General features: G+C 38.5%; 1 protein-coding gene across 1 annotated transcript in view; it reads left to right on the top strand.

Annotated features, from left to right (window-relative positions):
* Positions 1–797: 797 nt before the first annotated feature.
* CUL5 (cullin 5) overlaps positions 798–18,586 on the top strand; it is a 33,512-nt gene continuing 15,723 nt past the window's right edge. Inside the window, exons 1-8 of the mRNA XM_074916096.1 lie at positions 798–1,169; positions 8,065–8,174; positions 10,394–10,493; positions 11,858–12,034; positions 13,913–14,054; positions 15,105–15,250; positions 15,327–15,407; positions 16,517–16,610. Of these exons, the coding sequence (XP_074772197.1) occupies positions 1,146–1,169; positions 8,065–8,174; positions 10,394–10,493; positions 11,858–12,034; positions 13,913–14,054; positions 15,105–15,250; positions 15,327–15,407; positions 16,517–16,610 (874 nt within the window). The 5' untranslated portion in view covers positions 798–1,145. The remainder of the gene's footprint in view (positions 1,170–8,064; positions 8,175–10,393; positions 10,494–11,857; positions 12,035–13,912; positions 14,055–15,104; positions 15,251–15,326; positions 15,408–16,516; positions 16,611–18,586) is intronic.

The raw sequence follows: 18,586 nt of genomic DNA, 5'->3' as shown, positions 1-18,586 counted from the left end.
TTCCTGTATGAAAAGCTCATTGAAAATTTCTTCAAGACATGTTTTCGATGAAGGCTAAACGCTTTAAAATTTTGTTTTCTGTAAATAAAACCTGAAAGTTTCCAAATCCCTCCTAAAAGGTATGTAAACCCAAACACTTCTTACTCAATAGAAAACTTGTGAAGACTGGAAGGAAGACTGACGGCTTAGCCAGAGATTTGGACACATGGAAGGGACTTGGCTTTGCAAATGACGGGTTTGTGCTGGTAACCAAGCGGTGCTTTCCCCCATAAGGCACGCAGGAGGCCGGTGCAGGAGGCGGGTGTGGGAGGCCGGTGCGGGAGGCCGGTGCGGGAGGCCAGTGGGGCATCACCTGCGGCCTCGCAGGGACGGCAAGCTGGGGTGGAGCCCCACGCTCGCCAACCTCCACCGAGTAAGAAATAAATGTATTTCTCTGCTTATAAACCACGTTATTCAGCCACGTTGCCGTATGCTTATATGGCTCAGGTTCAGCGGGGTTTGCCGGGCGAAGGCGTGGGGGACCAGGAAGGTGCGGTTTGGTGAGGGGCTTTGGCAGGGCGGTGCCTCTGGGGCGGGGAGGGCCGCGGGGCCTCGAAGGGCAGCAGCTGGCCCCGGGCGCGGCCCGGCCGCCGGCCCCCCTCGGCCGGGCTCCGCGCCAGGCCGCTCCCCGCGGGGCCGGGGGGCGAAGGCCTCCCCGCGGCGGGGCGGGGCTTGCCCCGCGCGGCGCAGCGGCGGGCCGCCAGGGGGCGCTGCCGGCGGAGCCCGCAGCTCGAGCGCCCGCGCTTGGCGGCGGGGCCGGCTCCTGGGCGCCGCATCATGTGGGCCGGCCCCTTCCATGGAGCCGGGGCTGCTGCCGAGCGCCTCCTGGGCGGACGCCGCCATGAGGCTCTGAGGGGCGGCTGCGTGCGGAGGACCCAGCCGGTCGCGCTGCGGAGCGCCCCGAGCCTGGCGCCGGCCTCGCCCCCGGGCAGGGGAGCCCAGCGCTGCGGCCGCTGCTACTGCCGCCGCCGCGGGTCCGGCCGGGCGTGCGGGCGGCCCGAGGCCATGTAAAGCGGCAGCGGCCGGGGGCAGCCGAGCCGAGCTCGGGGAGAGGAGCCGCTGCCGCCGCCGCCGCCGCCGGCCGGGGAGGCCCCGCGGGGGGGATCATGGCGACGTCTAATCTCTTAAAGGTGAGAGCGGGGCCTGGCCGGGCCCGGCGGGAGGCGGCGGCGGCCGGGCCTGCCCCGCCGCCGGCTGGGCCCTGCGGGTGGCTGGGGCGGCCGGGCCGGGCCGGGCGGCTGGCGGGGACAGGCCGCGGGCTCCGCTCCCCGAAGTTGCCGCTCTGCAGGCGCGGGGGGGGGCCGGCGGCCCTCCCGCCCTCTCTCAGGTGAACGGCCTCGGTGCCGCACCCGCGCTCGGTGCGGGACTGTCGGCCTCGGCCCGGCCCGGCCGGCGGCCCCTGGGCTGCCAGCACCCCCCTCCCCCCCGGCTCTCCCTTCCCAAACACGCGTCGTTGGGAAACTGCGTTGCGTCGTGCTGTTAGACAGGGCACGGTGTCGTCCCTTTGTTTATTTAAGAAGACCGAGGTGTACGGAAAATGAGTTTTAAGTTAAACAAAGAGTTGAAAAATGTTTTTGCGGTGGGCAGGTGTCGTTACTTGAGTTGCCACCGTATTCCAGCTTTTTTGCTAAGCACAGTTTTTCTGCAAAGAAGAACTCCTGGAGGCCTTTCGCTTACATTAAGCAGCTTTGCTTTTGTAGTCAGATGTTTTCAAGCACTTTCCCGGCGTTTGATGACAGATGTCAGCCACCCGAAGCTGCTGCAGATTTGAACAGAAGTTTTCAGTATGACAGCCCAGTATTTGAGCTCAGGACTGCCTGTCCTGATATTTGTGGCATGTGTGGAGAAGGACTCTCTCTGGCCTTTGAGGCCGTGCCAGCACATGGAAGACGGGCCTACTTTACACAACTGTTACTGATTGCTCCAGTAAGTGCTTCTAGAACATCAGTGTATGGTGAACATCTTAGTTCGGGTGAAAGGCCTTGGGAAGGCTGTCTGCTTAACTTTATCAGTTAGCAACTTATAATATATATAAATATAGAAGTATATGTGTGTTTAGCACTCTGTTATAGTTAAATGGGGTTCTGAAGAAGTGCCACTTAACATTTTAGCGGTCTGACCTATTTTGGATGCATAGATTTGGCCTGAAATGGCTGGTTGTATTACTCTGAGACATTCAGTGTGAAGAAATGAGAAATAATTGATAGCCTTGTTGCTTCTTGGTATCCAAAAAAAGGTTTTAGTACTAAAAAGATTTTTTTTTAAATCTTTCTTGAAATGTAGTTGAAATGAATTTTAATTCATGTCTCTGTATTTTTTTATGCCAAAGTGGGTAGTTAGATTTTTTTTAGCAGATAAGACTTAAATAAAAATCGAAAATTGAAGAATCTAAGAACACTGGTGACAAAAATAATATCCCATAAGAAGAAATGTGTTTTTTGTGGAAGAGCGTGGTTTTAGAGCAGGGCTCAGACAGTTTTATCTACTTGTTAATGTTGTAGTCCATCTCTTTTCTGTATGTTTAAGGATTTCTGGAAGGGCCGATGCGTTTTTTGACAAGACATTCAATTGTATAGTAGAAAAAAGAAACGTAGGCCTGTGAGATTTGTCAGCATTCTACTTCAGCTGTTTTGAAAGAAGAATAGGTGTACAGTAAGTGAAAATAGAGTCAGAAGCCTTGATTCTGCAAGATGACTCTCGCTGAACTGAAGCCTTTGAGTTGACTAGTTAAGTTTTTGCAACTGTCCTTTGAATCATTATTTTACATTGACAACAAGATTTATATGCACAGTGTGTTTTAGGAAAAATGCTAGAGACACCTATTCTAAAATAGGCCTTTCTGCTCACTTGAAGTGTTTTTAAGCACTACAACTTAGTGAGTTTTCTAAAGACTATAAAGTGTGAGTCTGGCATTACAAAGGGAAAGATTATACAGTGATTTGACTTTGTTTATAATGACACAATAAACCAATGTAAGAATTGGAAGTAGATAAGGTTTTTTTGTTCCCCAGCTCTGCTCATCAGAGTGCTCTCAGAGAAACAAACTTGATTCCAGGTTAGTGTTGATTGGCAGTGCCTCATGCTGTTTGAGGCTGTGAAATGTACTTCTGCTTTAATGTTTAGGGAAGAAAAACCTAGTTTCTCAGCACAGTAAAAAAAACCCTGGGTAAGAAAGGAGAGGTATAAAATTCTGTAAGGTTTTTCCATATCTTTTCTAAATAAGCCTGCATAAGCAAATGTAAGTTTGGTTTAGACAGGTCTTGTTTTTGCTAGGATAAACAAGAACTAAGTGTTTTCTTTGGTTTTCCCCCATCTTTGTTTGGCTTTCTACATAGTTGAGAAAATGAAGTGAAATATTCTTTTTTTGTTCTAGGAATGGATACTAGCTGAATCCAAATCTGACTGGCTGTCATAATTTTAAAAGGCATCTTTTAAACTCCAGTAGTGCGTAACTTTCCTAATTGTAAATTATTTTTTTTAGTGAGAAGCATAATTTCAGAGAGTCTTCTTTAAATGCAAAATCAGAATGACCAATCATATGTTGAATCCTGTTGAGATACAACAAATTGTAGTGTGATGAAAATACTGAAGTACTTCATAGGAGCTAGCCTTTACGTGGTAAGCTAGCACATACCCTACCTGTAGGAGAGCTGCTCTCCCACACTGAGACCGTGGCTTTCCTGTAGGTGACTGAACCATTACTATGTGAGTTCCCTAGAGTTTTTTCTCTCCACGTACATGTGACTCTGGCACTTTTAACGTGGGGTGCTTTATTTCAGGGGCTGTGTTGGACTTGCAACCTGCTCCCTTTGCAGTGACAAGATAGTCTAAAACAATTCACTCATGTGATGTGAAGCTACATGAGGGTTCCTGCAGTTTCTGGAACAGAAAGCACCTCATTTTACTGCAGCACAAAGGAAACCTGGAGTTGTATTCATGCAAGCAGATCTTGATGCTTCTGTAAAGCTTTAATGGAGCCGTCAGCAAATGCAAGAGTCTGTCCTTGCAGGATGAACTGCAGCTTGAGCCTGGTGTTAGGAGAGAAGAAGCAAAGAAAGCAGCAGATTTTCCATACTTAAGTGAAATGAGTAACATTTTTTACCTTTGCACTGCTTTCAACTTTTTTTTTTGTAATCTCATGCCTCTGCCACTGACAACTGGAAACATATCTGAAGTTTTTGAATTCTTCAACTTACAGATCTGGAAATATGCACTTTAAGTTTGTCTGTTTCTTCCTGTCTATTTCTTAGGATATCCTTAAGAATATCTGGAATGTTGAACCCTAGTTAGTAACATAGCAAAGCTTTCCCTGTGGATACTTTTCTGCTTTGTGTAGTAACTTCGCTACAGTCATTACAATGATTTTTAGAGCTGCTGGTAGCAGAGATTAATCGGAGACATGAATTTTTAAAATTTCAAAAATAAGTAAACCCGAGTTCCTGAAAGTTTTCCTTTGGAGTGAAACTTCAGAGTGGAGCTCGTAAATTTTCTGGAAAAGGTAAAAAGCTTGTTCTGCAATTCTGGAGAACAGTCCTTTGCTGAAAACAGCTATAGATAAAAAGAAAGAATGCTCTATCTTTGTGATTTAAGATTAGTTTCACCATAAAACACAGTGCTTATTTCAGTCCAGGACCTTGTATTTCCTACTTCACGCCTCTCTGAACTAGCCTTAATTTATATATGAAAACGGTGAAGTAGTAAAGGTGAGGATGTTACTCATATGTAAATGAGATGTACAATAAGATGTAGAGGATACTGCTTTTTTATAGTACTGGTTAGAGAAGCTGGCAGAGATGAGGGCTGAATTTGTATGTGGCCTGATACATATAGAGTAATAGTAAAGAAAGCTGAACGTCCAAACAACCATGTCAATGCTCTCAGGGACAGTAGCAGAGAGGTCTTGTTATTGCCTTACCTTTTTATATTCCACGTTTATTTAGGCTCATATACTCTGTTCCCACTTCTGCTGCACTCCTCTTAAATTTACAGTTAAGGAGAGGAATTTTGTGTTACACCCAGATCAGAAAAACTGGTTAGTGGAACAATCCCACTTGCATCATTGTACTAATTCTACATAATATCTACCAACATAGTCTGGGAGGTTTTTTACCTGCTTCCTAAAATACTGTGTTTAGGTGCTTATGCATAGAAGTGAAGAACAGGAAAAAAGTAAGTTTGAAGAGTAAAGTTGTATATATTTTAGTATAATGTGTGAAGTAGTTTATATTTCAAGTGAAGTTTAGTGTTAAAATGGAACTGTAAATCTCTGTGAGCAATTTTAGTGAAGTGACTTTTGAAACATGAAATATTTTGTAAGTGGAGTTATTTTTCAAAGCCTTGAATTTTAAACAGCTGGAATGGTTGCTTAGCCAGGGTGTGGGTATCAATTGTAATCCATGTTTTCAGAGAAGACTCGATAAGTGGAGTAACTTTATTTTGTCAAAGACATGACTTACCTTCCTGCTTACCTTCCCTTGGGAATGGTGGTTTGAGGCAACAAGCTAAGGAAAGTTACCCAGGAAATGTTGCTCAGAAATTGCATAGGTTTGTGGGTGGCTCAACTAAGTGGGAAATGGGTTCCTCATGTTGTCTGAGTCACTGGTATATGTGTGACTTTGGTAACAACTAAGAATTGCCACTGTTTGATCTCCTTCTATAAAATTCGTTTTTCTCATGCACTAATATGGGTAGAATTAATGAATGTGAATGATGCACAGTGGTGGTATTATGCACCCTTTCTCGTAATTTCAGTTCAAGAGCGTAAGATTAATTGTCATAGAAGTCTGAATCTACCTATAAGATGTTGAATTGTTTATTGAAATTAAAGAATAGTTTAGTTGAGCGGGATTTTTAATCTATTAATTTTATTTCTTCTTCTACTTAATTTAGGAATAAAGGAGGAGGTGTTAGAAAAAACCACAACCATTTCACTCCTATGTATAGCAAAGTTCTAAACTTCCATAATACCATTTTCTACTAAGCTTTCTTTGGCAAATTATTTTTAAGTAGGTGCATGTTTGTTACAAATGGATGTGCAGTTTTTACAGCTGAAATGGAGTTTTTTGTGTGCTTCTTAGCATGAACTAGGCAATCACAATCTAAATCATAAAACACTAGGGTTTGCAGTTCCCCTCCTGACATGTTTTACAGTTAAATTAGTTTTATTCGCAACAAGAGTGTTCAGTTTTTATCTTCAGCTGTTTTCATCAAAGGGCTGAACTGCATGTCTGCAGAATTGCAGAACAGGCTTTTTACCTCTTCCAGAAAACTTAGGAGCTCTGCTCTGAAGTTTCACTCCAAAGGAAAATGTTGAGGGAGTTGGGTTTATAATTTTATAATGCCTTTTCTGGAACTTCTAATTTTCAGCAGCTGGTCTTTCAAGTTCATTATCCTGCAAAGAGGGACTGGGAACAAAAATATCTGAAAGTAGAAACTAATTGTTTTCACAGGTTTAGGAAAGATTAGAACATCTCATCAAAGTTTAGGGAATAGTTGTAAAGCTAGCTCTATGTAGGGGAAACGTAGTTGATGATTTTTCAGAGGTGATGCATTCAGGTTTTTTTTTTTCTTTACAGTGAAAGAGAACAGGCAAAGCTGTCTTTCTGAATTGGAAAACAATTTCTCTTCCTTTTTTTTTTAATGCTGAAAAAATTCTAAACTCCATTGGACAGGAGAGGCTTCCATGAGACCCATGTTCAGTACCTATTGGTCTGAAACGCTGTGAGGCCTCCAAGTGCTCTTGCTGTAAAAATAGTTAATGTAATGCCTGTTGCATCTTTATAACTTGAAGATGAGATGTCTTTGCACTTACTTAAGAGGAGCAGGGGATATCGTTTCCAAACTCTGCTTATTCTGAATACTAAATAACAGATTTAATTGTAAATTTCCACGTAGAAATTAATCAGGAGGAGATGATTGAGAGAATGTGGTGTGCTGCTTGTGCTTGTTTATCTGGGGAGATTTTAGTGGCGGAACAGTGCACTTGTCAGAATTTCAAGTAGTTAGATTGTATTATTTGCTGTATTTGAAGTGAATTGTGTCAAATGTAGTATTAGTAGACAAGGCAGTGATCTGTTCAAAAGTGAGCAGTGCATTGGGACATAACACTGCAGATAACCCAGTAGTCTTTTTGCCACAGAACTCTCAGTCAGTTAATTTTAATTGCAGGTTTTTATTTTTAAAATATGGAACCATAACCAAATGAGAATGCAACATATCCAATAGAACTGTTGTTTTTCTCTTAAAGTTTTGTTTGGTTTTTTTAGTAATGGAAGTCAGCCTGTATACTATAGTGAGATTTTTTTCAGACTAATCAGAGTGATATGGGAGCACTTTGTTTCTTTAGCTTTCCTCTTAATTTGTATCACAAGTTTGAAAAAAATTCACATGGGATTAGATTTTTTTCAGCACAGTGTAAATCATTTTTATCTGCACCAACTTTAGTCTTGGCTGTCAAACTGCCTATGGCCAGTTAACCCACAGGAAGGGAGTCTGTGATACAACAGCTCCTACATTACTCTACTTCCTTCCTCCCTCTTTGCTGCTGATGCCAAGTGCACAGTGGAGAAAAAAAAGGTACATGGCAGCATCACACAGGTACTACTCCTGGTTCCTGTCTGCCATTTTGGTAGCGGTAATTTATTCAACATGGGTTTGCAACTCTGCCTCGTGACTTTCATTGCATATATCTGGGTTGGGGCAACGAAGTGGACCAAGTACCGTTCATGTTGTCCATGTATAACTCCATTAACAGGTAAAGAACACTTGCTAGAACTTGTGTTGTAGCTGATACAGTGAATAAAGGAAGAAGTTGGCAATCTACTTCTCTAAGAAACAACTAATAGCTCTGACACTTTTTAAAATAATGTTTACTGGGGTGTTGTAGCTCTAATGCTAGCTTGTAAGAGACACCTCTGAGAAGGAAGTATTTTTACTATGATTTTTACATTAACCATAGAAACTGCAATCATTAAAGAGAACTTTAAGAAATGGATTTATTAACAATAATTTTTTTGTTCCTTTTAGAATAAAGGTTCACTTCAGTTTGAAGACAAATGGGATTTCATGCGCCCTATCGTTCTGAAACTTCTTCGTCAGGAGTCTGTCACAAAACAGCAATGGTTTGATCTGTTTTCGTAAGTAATTTTTTAGTATCTTACATCCTTTTGCATAAGGGGAGTAGAGTTACGGTGCTATTTCTGATACAGAAGTCACATACAACATGGACTGTGTGGGAACACACAGAAAAACAATACCAGTTTTAAGTTTTATTAAGTGGTAGGTGCCTTCATCACTATAAAAGTAGAGTTTTGCTGAGATTCAGATCTTTGCAAATAGGATGGAGCAAGAACAGCATAGCTTTTGACTTCAGCTGATCATAGTAAATAAGTTTTGCACCTGGACACAAAACTTTCACTAGAATTAGAGAGAAAATGTAGTTGACTGCTTTGCAGTGAGTTCGTTTAAAGGCGGTTTGCTGAGTGTTACATTATTGTGGTTTGAATGCCTTCTAATATAACTTAAGAATGCTACTGAAATAACGGGATATTGCAGTTTAACTGGTATAATTTGAATATTGTATTAAGAATAATATATATAATATTTTTCAGACAGCGTTTACATTATTGTACTTTCTAAAAACCCTGCCATTTTTCTTCCTTCCAAAAAGCCAGAAGTTGGTTCCTGTTAGGTGATGATTTTTTTCTTAAAATACACCGTGTGACCTTTGCCAACATAATATGGAAGTGAGTTAAAACAAAGCATATCTAAAATAATCTTTGTCTCAACGTAGTTATTTTCCCTCAAATATAGTTGTAGCTTAATTCTGCAGTCTCTCTTTCTGCTTTTTAAAAACTGTCACAAAAGTGTTTTTTATTCAAAAGCAGTCGTTACAGTCTGTATCTTTATTGCTCTTTTTTATGAGAATGGTGCGGTGATTCTTTTTACACCCATCTTACTGCACCTGTCACTCTTTTCTGCCAACCAAAAGGAAAGGTAGTTTATCGTGTAATGAGTTTTAATATCTTATGATGTCATGGTTATAGTAGTTGCCAGAAGCATGGTATAATTAAGACACAAATTGAGTGCTGAGTCATTGCTTTCATTTTTAATAACTACTTCAGTAATTCTGCATTGGTATTGAAATTTTCTATTTATTATTGTAGCCGAATTATTGACTAAAACTTAAGTAACTTTATGGCTAAATTAAGGATGTTGAAGTAAGGGATCCTGCTCTTCTAGGTTCATATTTTTGCTCTACCTGCCCTTTGAGTGTAATTATCCAGTATTGCTTTTTTCACTGCTGTCAGGAAACAGTTGCCTTTTCAATACAGTAACACCTTTTCTGCATGTGAAAGTTGCCATAAGCTTCACAAGTTAGGCAGACCTCTGTAAATCCTGGGCCAGCATCTTTGATCTGTGTCAGAGGAACTTATACTTTGAAAGGTTTGGCTTTTCAGTTAAACTAAAAAAAGATGCATTTGTATTGAAATAACTGCATTGGTTTAATAGGAACAAAGTCATACCTTTAGATTATATAGTTGCTTTCCTGCAAAGATGTGGCCTTATTGGAAAGAGGAAGGAGAACCAGAGGAAGGTAATGAGTCAGAAAAAGACTTGCTAGGCCACGTTATATATGATGTATAGTGGGTGTGTAACTTGCTTTATTTAGTCTATAGTATGGAAAGAAAATAGGAATTAAGTTACACTTGCTGGGCTGTCAGGAAAAATGGGAATTTATTTGAATGTTGATTAAAACTCATTAGTAGAATTTTGCTTTGCGATGCAGTACGCTACCACTGTCATGAAACGTTTAAGTGATCTTACTAAACTAATTAAAATGTATTTTAAATTACCTGATGCCCCTGAGCTCAGATTCCCACAACGAAGGTCTCTTTCCTTTGTAGCACAAGGTCATGCTTGGATTTGTGAAACTCTGAGTGAAGGCTGCATGTTAGTAAGAATATTTTAGAATATGGGCTGCATAGTAATGCTTCTGTTGGCAAGTGATGTCTGTCTTTGCCAAAGAAAAGCTTCAAAAATTGTCCTTAATGCCATAAGGATTATTGAATAGATACGGAAAGCAGAATTGGCTTCTACATCTCCTTCCTGACCATAGCCTTTTCCTAGATAGGTTGCTGTTACTTGCTTCCAAGACTTTCTTACAGCTTCAGTCTCTTCTCCAAACATGTTTTCTTGCATCTGTCCCTGGGATCTAACCATGTATTGTTTGACAGTGATAGATAAGTGTATTAATTTCTTAGATGTACTTAAATTATGACCATTTTAGCCTCATACATTACACCATTAAACTTTTGAGTAGCTGTTACTAAAAGCTGGATAAATTGTTTTCTAGAGATGTACACGCAGTTTGTTTGTGGGATGATAAAGGTCCAGCAAAAATCCATCAGGCTCTGAAGGAAGACATCCTTGATTTTATTAAACAGGCACAAGCAGTAAGTTCTTAATGTTTTATAACTTCTATTTGTACTGTTAGAAGAATAACCAAGTATTTCTGACTTTCATTAGATCTAAATGCATTGCAGTTTTTTTGTGTCAAATTCTGTGATGTTCTGGAGATCATAATTGCCATGTGAAGTTCTGTTGACAGAAAGAAGCCTTGAGCATTTGCCTTGGCTCATTGTTTTTTCACAGTCCTGAAACTGGGGTGGGCAGTGATTTTTGTGTTATATTAAAAAAACCAAAACAGAGCATTATTTTCGTGTATCCAACAGTACTTATGGAATCTTCTTCCACTTGAAAACTTATTGAGGCAAAATTTTCTGTAAGAAAAAATGTCTGGGGAAAAAAAAATGTTTCTCTAGCTTCAGCACTATGCTGATGCATTCATGAATGGCTTTAAAATAAGCCATATGTATGGCATACTAGAAATATCCATCCTATGGACTCAGCAAGCTTAGCTGTACAGTTTTGTGGCCTTTCCCCCAAACAACTGAAATCATCAGTAGATTCAAAGGAAATTTTTGTATTTGTAAAATGCACAGCAAAAGGTGTTTTCTGTAATAAGGGATTTAAAAGACGGGGTGCTTGTGGGATTAAAAAAAAAAAAAAATCCCCTAACAGTGGTCTGGAAAGGAAAAAATGAAAGTCTATAAAACATTTCTTTAGTGAAGAGATTTACACCACTAAGGCTTTGCCTAAAGGAAAATAGTTTTTTATATAGGTCTTTGTATAACCAGACATATAAATGTTGGGTTTTAAGTTCCACCAGCTAGCTTCCTTACATGCATAAGTGCTTTGCTAAACTGAGGCCTTCGATATGGTCTGCATTGGCTGGTGTTTAAAGGGCCTCTTTTTAGGCACTATGATAGCTGTTGTACAGTGTAGTTGTAGTTTCCAGGCATTAATAAAATAGACATGTTAACTAGCTGTCTGGGTCTAATGAAAGGTTAGTAGATGCCATTGAATTAAACTTTTCACTGTATAGAATATAACATGGTCCTTACAGATTGATTTATTTTTAGGTAGGGTTGTACCAGTACATGTGTCTGGACCAAAGGTTTTGATCTTTTGGGCTTGCAGATAGCTTAAAAGAAAAAAAAAAAAAGTGCATTTGGAAACCTTAAACGTACTGACTGCTTGTTTGCTGTTAACCTTTCTTTACCCTTTAGAAATACTCCATATGCTATGGGTTGGTAAGTACTTAACTAAATGGCACTTAAATATGTAGACTTTCTTACTGTGATATATCTGTATATTTTAATATTATATGGGGAGTTATTTTCAGTGTAAGTAAAGTCAGTCTGTTTTTTGTGCAGAAAATTGTTTATAAATTATGTCTTCTCCCCTCCTCCTCCAGAGAGTGCTGAGTCATCAAGATGATACAGCTTTACTAAAAGCATATATAGTGGAGTGGCGAAAGTTTTTCACACAGTGTGATATTTTGCCCAAGCCATTTTGTCAATTAGAGATTACTTTAATGGGCAAGCAGGGCAGCAACAAGAAGTCTAATGTAGAAGACAGTATTGTTCGAAAGGTAAGTGATAGGTATTAAGAGTTTTGTTGCACCCTTCTGCCTACAGTAATAGCACAGAAGGGATTCTGTAACTGAAGTTGAAATTGCACCAATTGTGTAATATGATGCATCACTTCAGTGTGAGGGTCAGAACAACCCTGCAACTTTTTTTTCTCTCCACCATAATTTTACTCTTTATTCAGTTTTGCTTTGGCTATTAACAGTTTTGTTCAGGTGATTAAAGTACTTTTTTTGTTGGGCTTTGGGTTTGTTTGGTGTTGGTTGGTTGGTTGGTTTTTTTTTAATTATGGCTTGAATCCTGGGGTCGGAGACAGTTGTAAATTCATCTGCTGTTTCGATACTTGTATATACAAGTACACTTGCTACTCACAAGTGAGTAGTTTTCTTACTCTTAGTTTATCTCCCTAGGCCAAGATCTTAACTGGGGCACATCGCTGCATTTTATAAATGACCAGTTAAATACTGTCATCTCAAGTTAAATATGGCTATTGATCTCCTATTTTTGCCTTTTTCCCCCAAACTGGTGGTCTTATCAGTGAAAAGCTTGGACATCTAGAATCTTGTGAATATGATCTTTTTACTATTTCGTATCAAACACATAAAGAAAATCCCATGGACTCTCCCTTATGGAGAAGCTAAGAATAAAGGATGGTAAACTTAATTCTCTTGAAAGGATATCTGACTTTTATTTGGTGCTTGCTGTGTTAAAATCTAAAACGCACAAAGCAAGAATGGAACGAGACCATCTAATCTTTACTATTAACTTTGTCGTACAACTGTGTCAACTCACCCTAAACTTGTCTTTAGTAAGCTTATTCACAGTCATGAGTTAAAGTTTGAACTGGTAAATTGTATGATTCCAACCTGCTTTCCACTGACAATTGGCATGTTTACATTCATAGCAGTTACTGTCAAGTTTGAAGATACTGTAAATTTGAACTTCCTTCTAAAGCAATGAAATGGCATGAGTTGGATAGAAAAAATAAAAATTAGTTTTTAAGCTGTGGCATAATTTCGGTAGGTATTCAATGGCATATAGAAAGAGCCAGATCCAGTGTCTTAAGGGAAAAAAGAAATACCACAGTAACTTGAATTCTAAAGCAAATGAGGATTTTTAACAAACATGTAGCATGCTTTGAGTATTTACTCCTGAACAACTGGGGGAGCTTAGTTGGACATAAGTATGGCCTGCTAGTGAGCTTTTCGTGTTGCTCAGCTGCAGCATGTTGGGTCTGGTGATCAGATGTAATTCAATACATTCGCAGCATTGTCAGTAGCAATGACCAAAAAACAATTTTTAAAAAAATCACACAATGGTTTACGAAGGGACCCTTTGAGTGATGAGGATTTTGTTAGAGGCCTCCATAACTAATTTTAAAACTTTGCAGTGCTTAGATGAGGTTTGGAGTTTTTTAGATGCAGTCCAGAACCATCAGTGTCTTTCTTTACATAACTGTGGTGTTAACTGAGGTTTTGGTTTTGGTTAAGGCTGAACCTGCTAAATAGCCAATTATATTTGGATGTTTGGCTCAAAGGTGCCCCCTGATATTGCAACTCCTGACACATTGCATTGCTGGAGAAGTTACTTGACTGATTACTGAGAACTGTAGAAATAATACAGAATTATGGAATTAATACATGAATCAAAGACTGATACCCCTAGCTGACCAGTTACATAAAGTAAGGTTAGAATGTAAGCTCAATGTTAATTCTGTAACAAGTTCAGAGCAAGATCAAGTTCTAAGGTAGCTGAACTGTATATAACCTGAAAAATATATTATAAATTCCTTGATTTCTGTTTCTGGTGTCTTGTTTCTTTTGCACAAACTTAGGTCTGTGTGTACCTTTCTGATTTTTTTTTTTCTTCCTGATACGCAGCTCATGCTAGATACGTGGAATGAATCCATATTTTCAAATATAAAAAATAGACTTCAGGACAGTGCAATGAAGCTAGTTCATGCTGAAAGACTAGGAGAAGCTTTTGACTCTCAGCTTGTTATTGGAGTTCGAGAATCATATGGTATGTCTCACACAGACTGATCTCTGTTGCCTCCTCATTTTAGTAAATGAATTTTCATCATACAGAGTTGACAGTTGTGGCAATAGGGTTGGAATGATTATCTCAGCATTTTGTATTGATTTTTTTGTTGTTAATTTGGAATACCAATTAAATTCTGCTTAAAATCTTTAACTTCTAAGTGATTTGGCTATGTATCAGTTACTGCAAAATCAATGTCTTCAAAGACCAAACTACTTTTTGACCTTTTAGGGTTGCAGATATAACTGTGCTCCTTTTTGTACTGTTTCTGATTCTTCAGGCAGTTTGGAGAAGAAACGATAAACAAGCTGCATCTAAGAGTTTCAGTCTTCTTTGCAAAACAGATCTGTGTATCTGAAACTTCTATGACATTTCACCATTGCCTGCTGCTTCAAAGCTTTGCAGCCTGTTGAATTAAACTTGTGGATAATACTCTCTTCGATGGCTTTATATATGTCCAATTCTAATTTTTTTTTTTTAAAGCGTATTCCGTTTAAGGACTTCATTTTTCTAATTTCTCTGTTAACAGTTGAGAGGAATTTAGAAACTTTATTCTAAATACTGCAGTGCTTTGCACTAAGCTCACTGTCTCCATTTTTGTAGAACAGAAAAAACCCAATGCAAAAGAAAAAAGTCTAAAATGAATACATTTGGATTCTAAGAACAGTGTGTAAGAAAAACTGTTTGCTCAGGTGGAGTAGTTTTCACTTTCCTGGGCATTATGCTGAGCTGCTTTTTTTTCTTTGCAATTTCACAGTTTTATGTGTATTTCTGGTTACCGTGTTTGAATGTGTCAAATGTTGGTGATAAGTATGCAGTTCTTTCCAGTTCCCTATAGTTAATCTAAATGTTTTTGGAGCAAAGACTGGACAATTTTGGTTACATTTAGGGATCAGAGTGCATTTATAGGATACTTCAAATTGTTCAATGCAACCTTTTAATACAAGACTCGCTTTAATGAGAGAGATTTGCTTATTATTAGCCACCTAAGTTTCCAAGACTTGAGAGTAAGTTTGGACTTTCTCTTTGCAGTTAACCTTTGTTCTAATCCTGAAGATAAACTTCAGATATATCGGGATAACTTTGAAAAGGCATATTTGGATTCAACAGAGAGATTTTATAGAACACAAGCTCCTTCTTATTTACAACAAAATGGTGTACAGAACTATATGAAATATGTAAGTAAAAATTCTGTTGTAACTTTGTTTTGAAAGTGTTAGTACTTAAAATGATTGCTGTTCTACTTTTGCACAGGCAGATGCTAAACTAAAAGAAGAAGAGAAAAGAGCACTACGATATTTAGAAACAAGACGTGAATGTAACTCTGTAGAAGCAGTAAGTATAATGTATAGAAAAACGGATGTATTTTATATTTGTATAATATTATTACATTGCAGTTTTTATTTGTATGTTACAGTGTTATTTGGTAGCAGTAGATTGATATGAAACTGTTGATTTTATGTTTGTTAATCATCCATGACATTTATTTCTTGAAAAAAATCTGTATTACTTTCAAATCTGGCAATTTTCAAATTCTACAGATGTTTTAATAGTAAATGTAGATCATAAGTTCGGATTGAGGGGCAAGTTCTTATGCAGGTTGATTTTTATTTTATCATTTAGAGTCAGGTATGTTTGGCCAATCTGTTAGTAAAGGGTTTCTCAGTGCTCATTTAAAAAATGTTCTAGATTTCCTCTTAGGCTGAAATATGGCCATTTCATTATAAAGGATGTTTTTTCTTTTTTTTACTTCCTCTTTTCCCCCTTGAGCAATCTTTTATACATTTCAGATCCTGAAGGAAGATTTAACTGCAATAAATAGTTCATAATTGTCTATGTTGAACTTAGTTTGGGAAACAGGTTATTTTTAAATAAATACCCTTTAAATCTGACTTTTTTTTTTTTTTAGTGGATCATAATGAGTTGTATGTCTTCTGTTAAGCTGTAAATCATTAATTTTGCACAGCTATAAATTGTAACTCATATAAAGAGGCTGACAGAAGAGAGGTGGTCCTGACATGTACAAGCAGTTTCTGTTCTAGATCTAGCCATAACGTCTTGTTCAAGCCCACCAGCCTGGTCCAAATGGGGTATGCTGGAATGAGAACTATTCTTAGCTCTTGGATGCATACTTGGAAAATAAGTAGGGTAGTTGGTGTTCCAAAAGTGGTGGCTCCCTTGAGAGAAAAGAGGTGACAAATATTAGGTTCATTGCTAGTTTGGAAGAGTTTACTATATTTAGTAACCTACATGTGCTGAAGAAATACTGTTCCTGTATAGATTTTATTCAAACTACACATAATTTTATGAATCAGTGAGTAAACTGATTATTTTATAGAGCATAATTGTTAGCAGGCTAGATTTTGTCATGGCAGACTTGAGACAGATCAGACTTTGATGTTCAGATGGCTACATGAGCTAATTCTGTGTTTAATATATTTCAGCTAATGGAGTGCTGCGTCAATGCCCTGGTGACATCTTTTAAAGAGACTATTTTAGCTGAATGCCAAGGCATGATCAAACGAAATGAAACAGAAAGTAAGTGAAGCTTCAAGAACAGTGCAGGATGAACTCAGCATCAACTGCCTAAAAATAGATTTGTTTGTAGACATATCAAATTACTGTTTTTAATAGATGGGGTCACTGTTTCGTAGACAAAATATTACTGCACGTGGGCAATTTTACCCCACAAAAAATGACCATCGTTGGTTAGTATTTTTTTTATATTGCTTCTGAAATATGTATATACAATATCGTAATTTGAATGACTGGATAGCTCTCATCTTACCAGAAAGAAAAGAATATTTTGTGTTCTGTTTTCTTTATTTTTCCTACAACTTATTTTCATCGTGCTGACCAACTCTGGTAAATGTTGCATGTTTCTTATTTTCTATTTGTTTAGTTCATATACAAACACTGCACCTTCATTCCACTATCAGTACCACCTTCCGCCTGGAAAAAAGGTGAAGCATCTCTTTACAAAGCTGTTTTTCTGAAAAGCAGGGAGAAATTTTTCTTATTCTGATTGTTGGTGTAGGACCAATAGGTCAATGAACAAAATCTCTTCAAGTTTTTCCTCTGGTTTTATAGCCAGTATGTCACTGAGTTCTGAAAGTTAGCTCTGCATGACTTTCATAAAGTTTTCAAGTTTTTAACTCTGCCAGAAATTGAGAGGTTAGTGTGATTCAGAATTCTTGTGTTGGTCCTGTATGATAAACCAAATTAGATAAGTCATTAAAATGTCATAATTCAAGTAGGGAAATTGGACAAAAATAAAAGCTGAAATTGCAGGTTAAATTTTTTTGTTTTGAAGTCTTGGTATCCTGCAGCCAGGGAATATTTACTAATGTCTCTCGGAAGTTTTCGTTTCTTTGCAGGTGTGAAAACTTTCATGACTTCAAACAGTTTAGCGAATACTTCTAAAGCTAGCATTTCAGAAAATATTTGACCTCAAAACTATGTCGTACTGATCTGTTCATCTACCAGCATGATTTCTGGCAGTAATCCAGTGCTAAATCTAGAAAGCCACCAAACTTCTTATGAGTATATGTTACAGCCTTTGAGTGAATACAGGAGGCTTATTTAAATGCACAGCTTCAGAAGGGTTCATCTGTAGCATCCAGAGTATCTTTCTTTAGAAACTTGAAGTATTCACAGTCCTCTCTTCCCATGTTGCTATTCTGCCCCATGATACTGATTGGTCGCAAAATACTTCTGTTTAGTATATAAGAATTCAAGCATCTTTCAAATACTCTTTTCCTAAATGTATCTATTTTGTTTAAAATATTTTGATGAAGAATGCAGGTGCAGTTGACTGAAAATTTATTTAAAGACTGGAGCTATATGTATATATCTCTCTCTCTCTCTCTGATAGTATCATCTGCTATACTTTGCTTATATATGTGTCTTTCTGATATTATTTGCCCCAAAGAATTTAATGATTTAAACAGCATCCGACAAAAAAGGACTGTGTTTTTTGGCTAGTAGGTGGGCACTACTGTAAAATACTTTGTTACATTAAGAAAATATTTACATGCTGTGCAAAGGAAGTAAGGCGTAATGTTTTCCAGCGAAGAACTATCAAAGATGTCATAACTTGCATACACTCTGCAGAATTGGCTTAGTGCATTTTTGTTTGCTTATAGAATTGGAGATGGGAGGCCTAAATTTTATTCTTGCAGTATTTAATAACACAAATAAAAAGTACACTTGGCTTTTATGGATACAAAATGAAAAGAGAACCTGTTTAAGTGCCCCGACAACTACGGTATGGATTTCTTTACATTTCAGTGTCATCATGTATTCTGAGAGAAATTCCAGTGGGATGTTCCTTTTGGTTTTGTTACTTCAAAATCCGTCTTTGAAGAATCTGGGTTTTTTTGGATTCCTGCAGTTTTAGGGATGCACCTGAAGTTTTCATTTGCCACTGTTTTTTTAGGAGAAACCACTGAATTTTTTTCTTGCGTTATTCATGCCATCACTAGTTTACAGAAACACGTAGGAAACCGTTAATA

Source organism: Athene noctua, chromosome 1 (assembly GCF_965140245.1).
Source record: "Athene noctua chromosome 1, bAthNoc1.hap1.1, whole genome shotgun sequence".
Taxonomy (NCBI): domain Eukaryota; kingdom Metazoa; phylum Chordata; class Aves; order Strigiformes; family Strigidae; genus Athene; species Athene noctua.
Note: the sequence above shows the minus strand (reverse complement) of the source record. Positions and strands in the feature narration are given on the sequence as shown.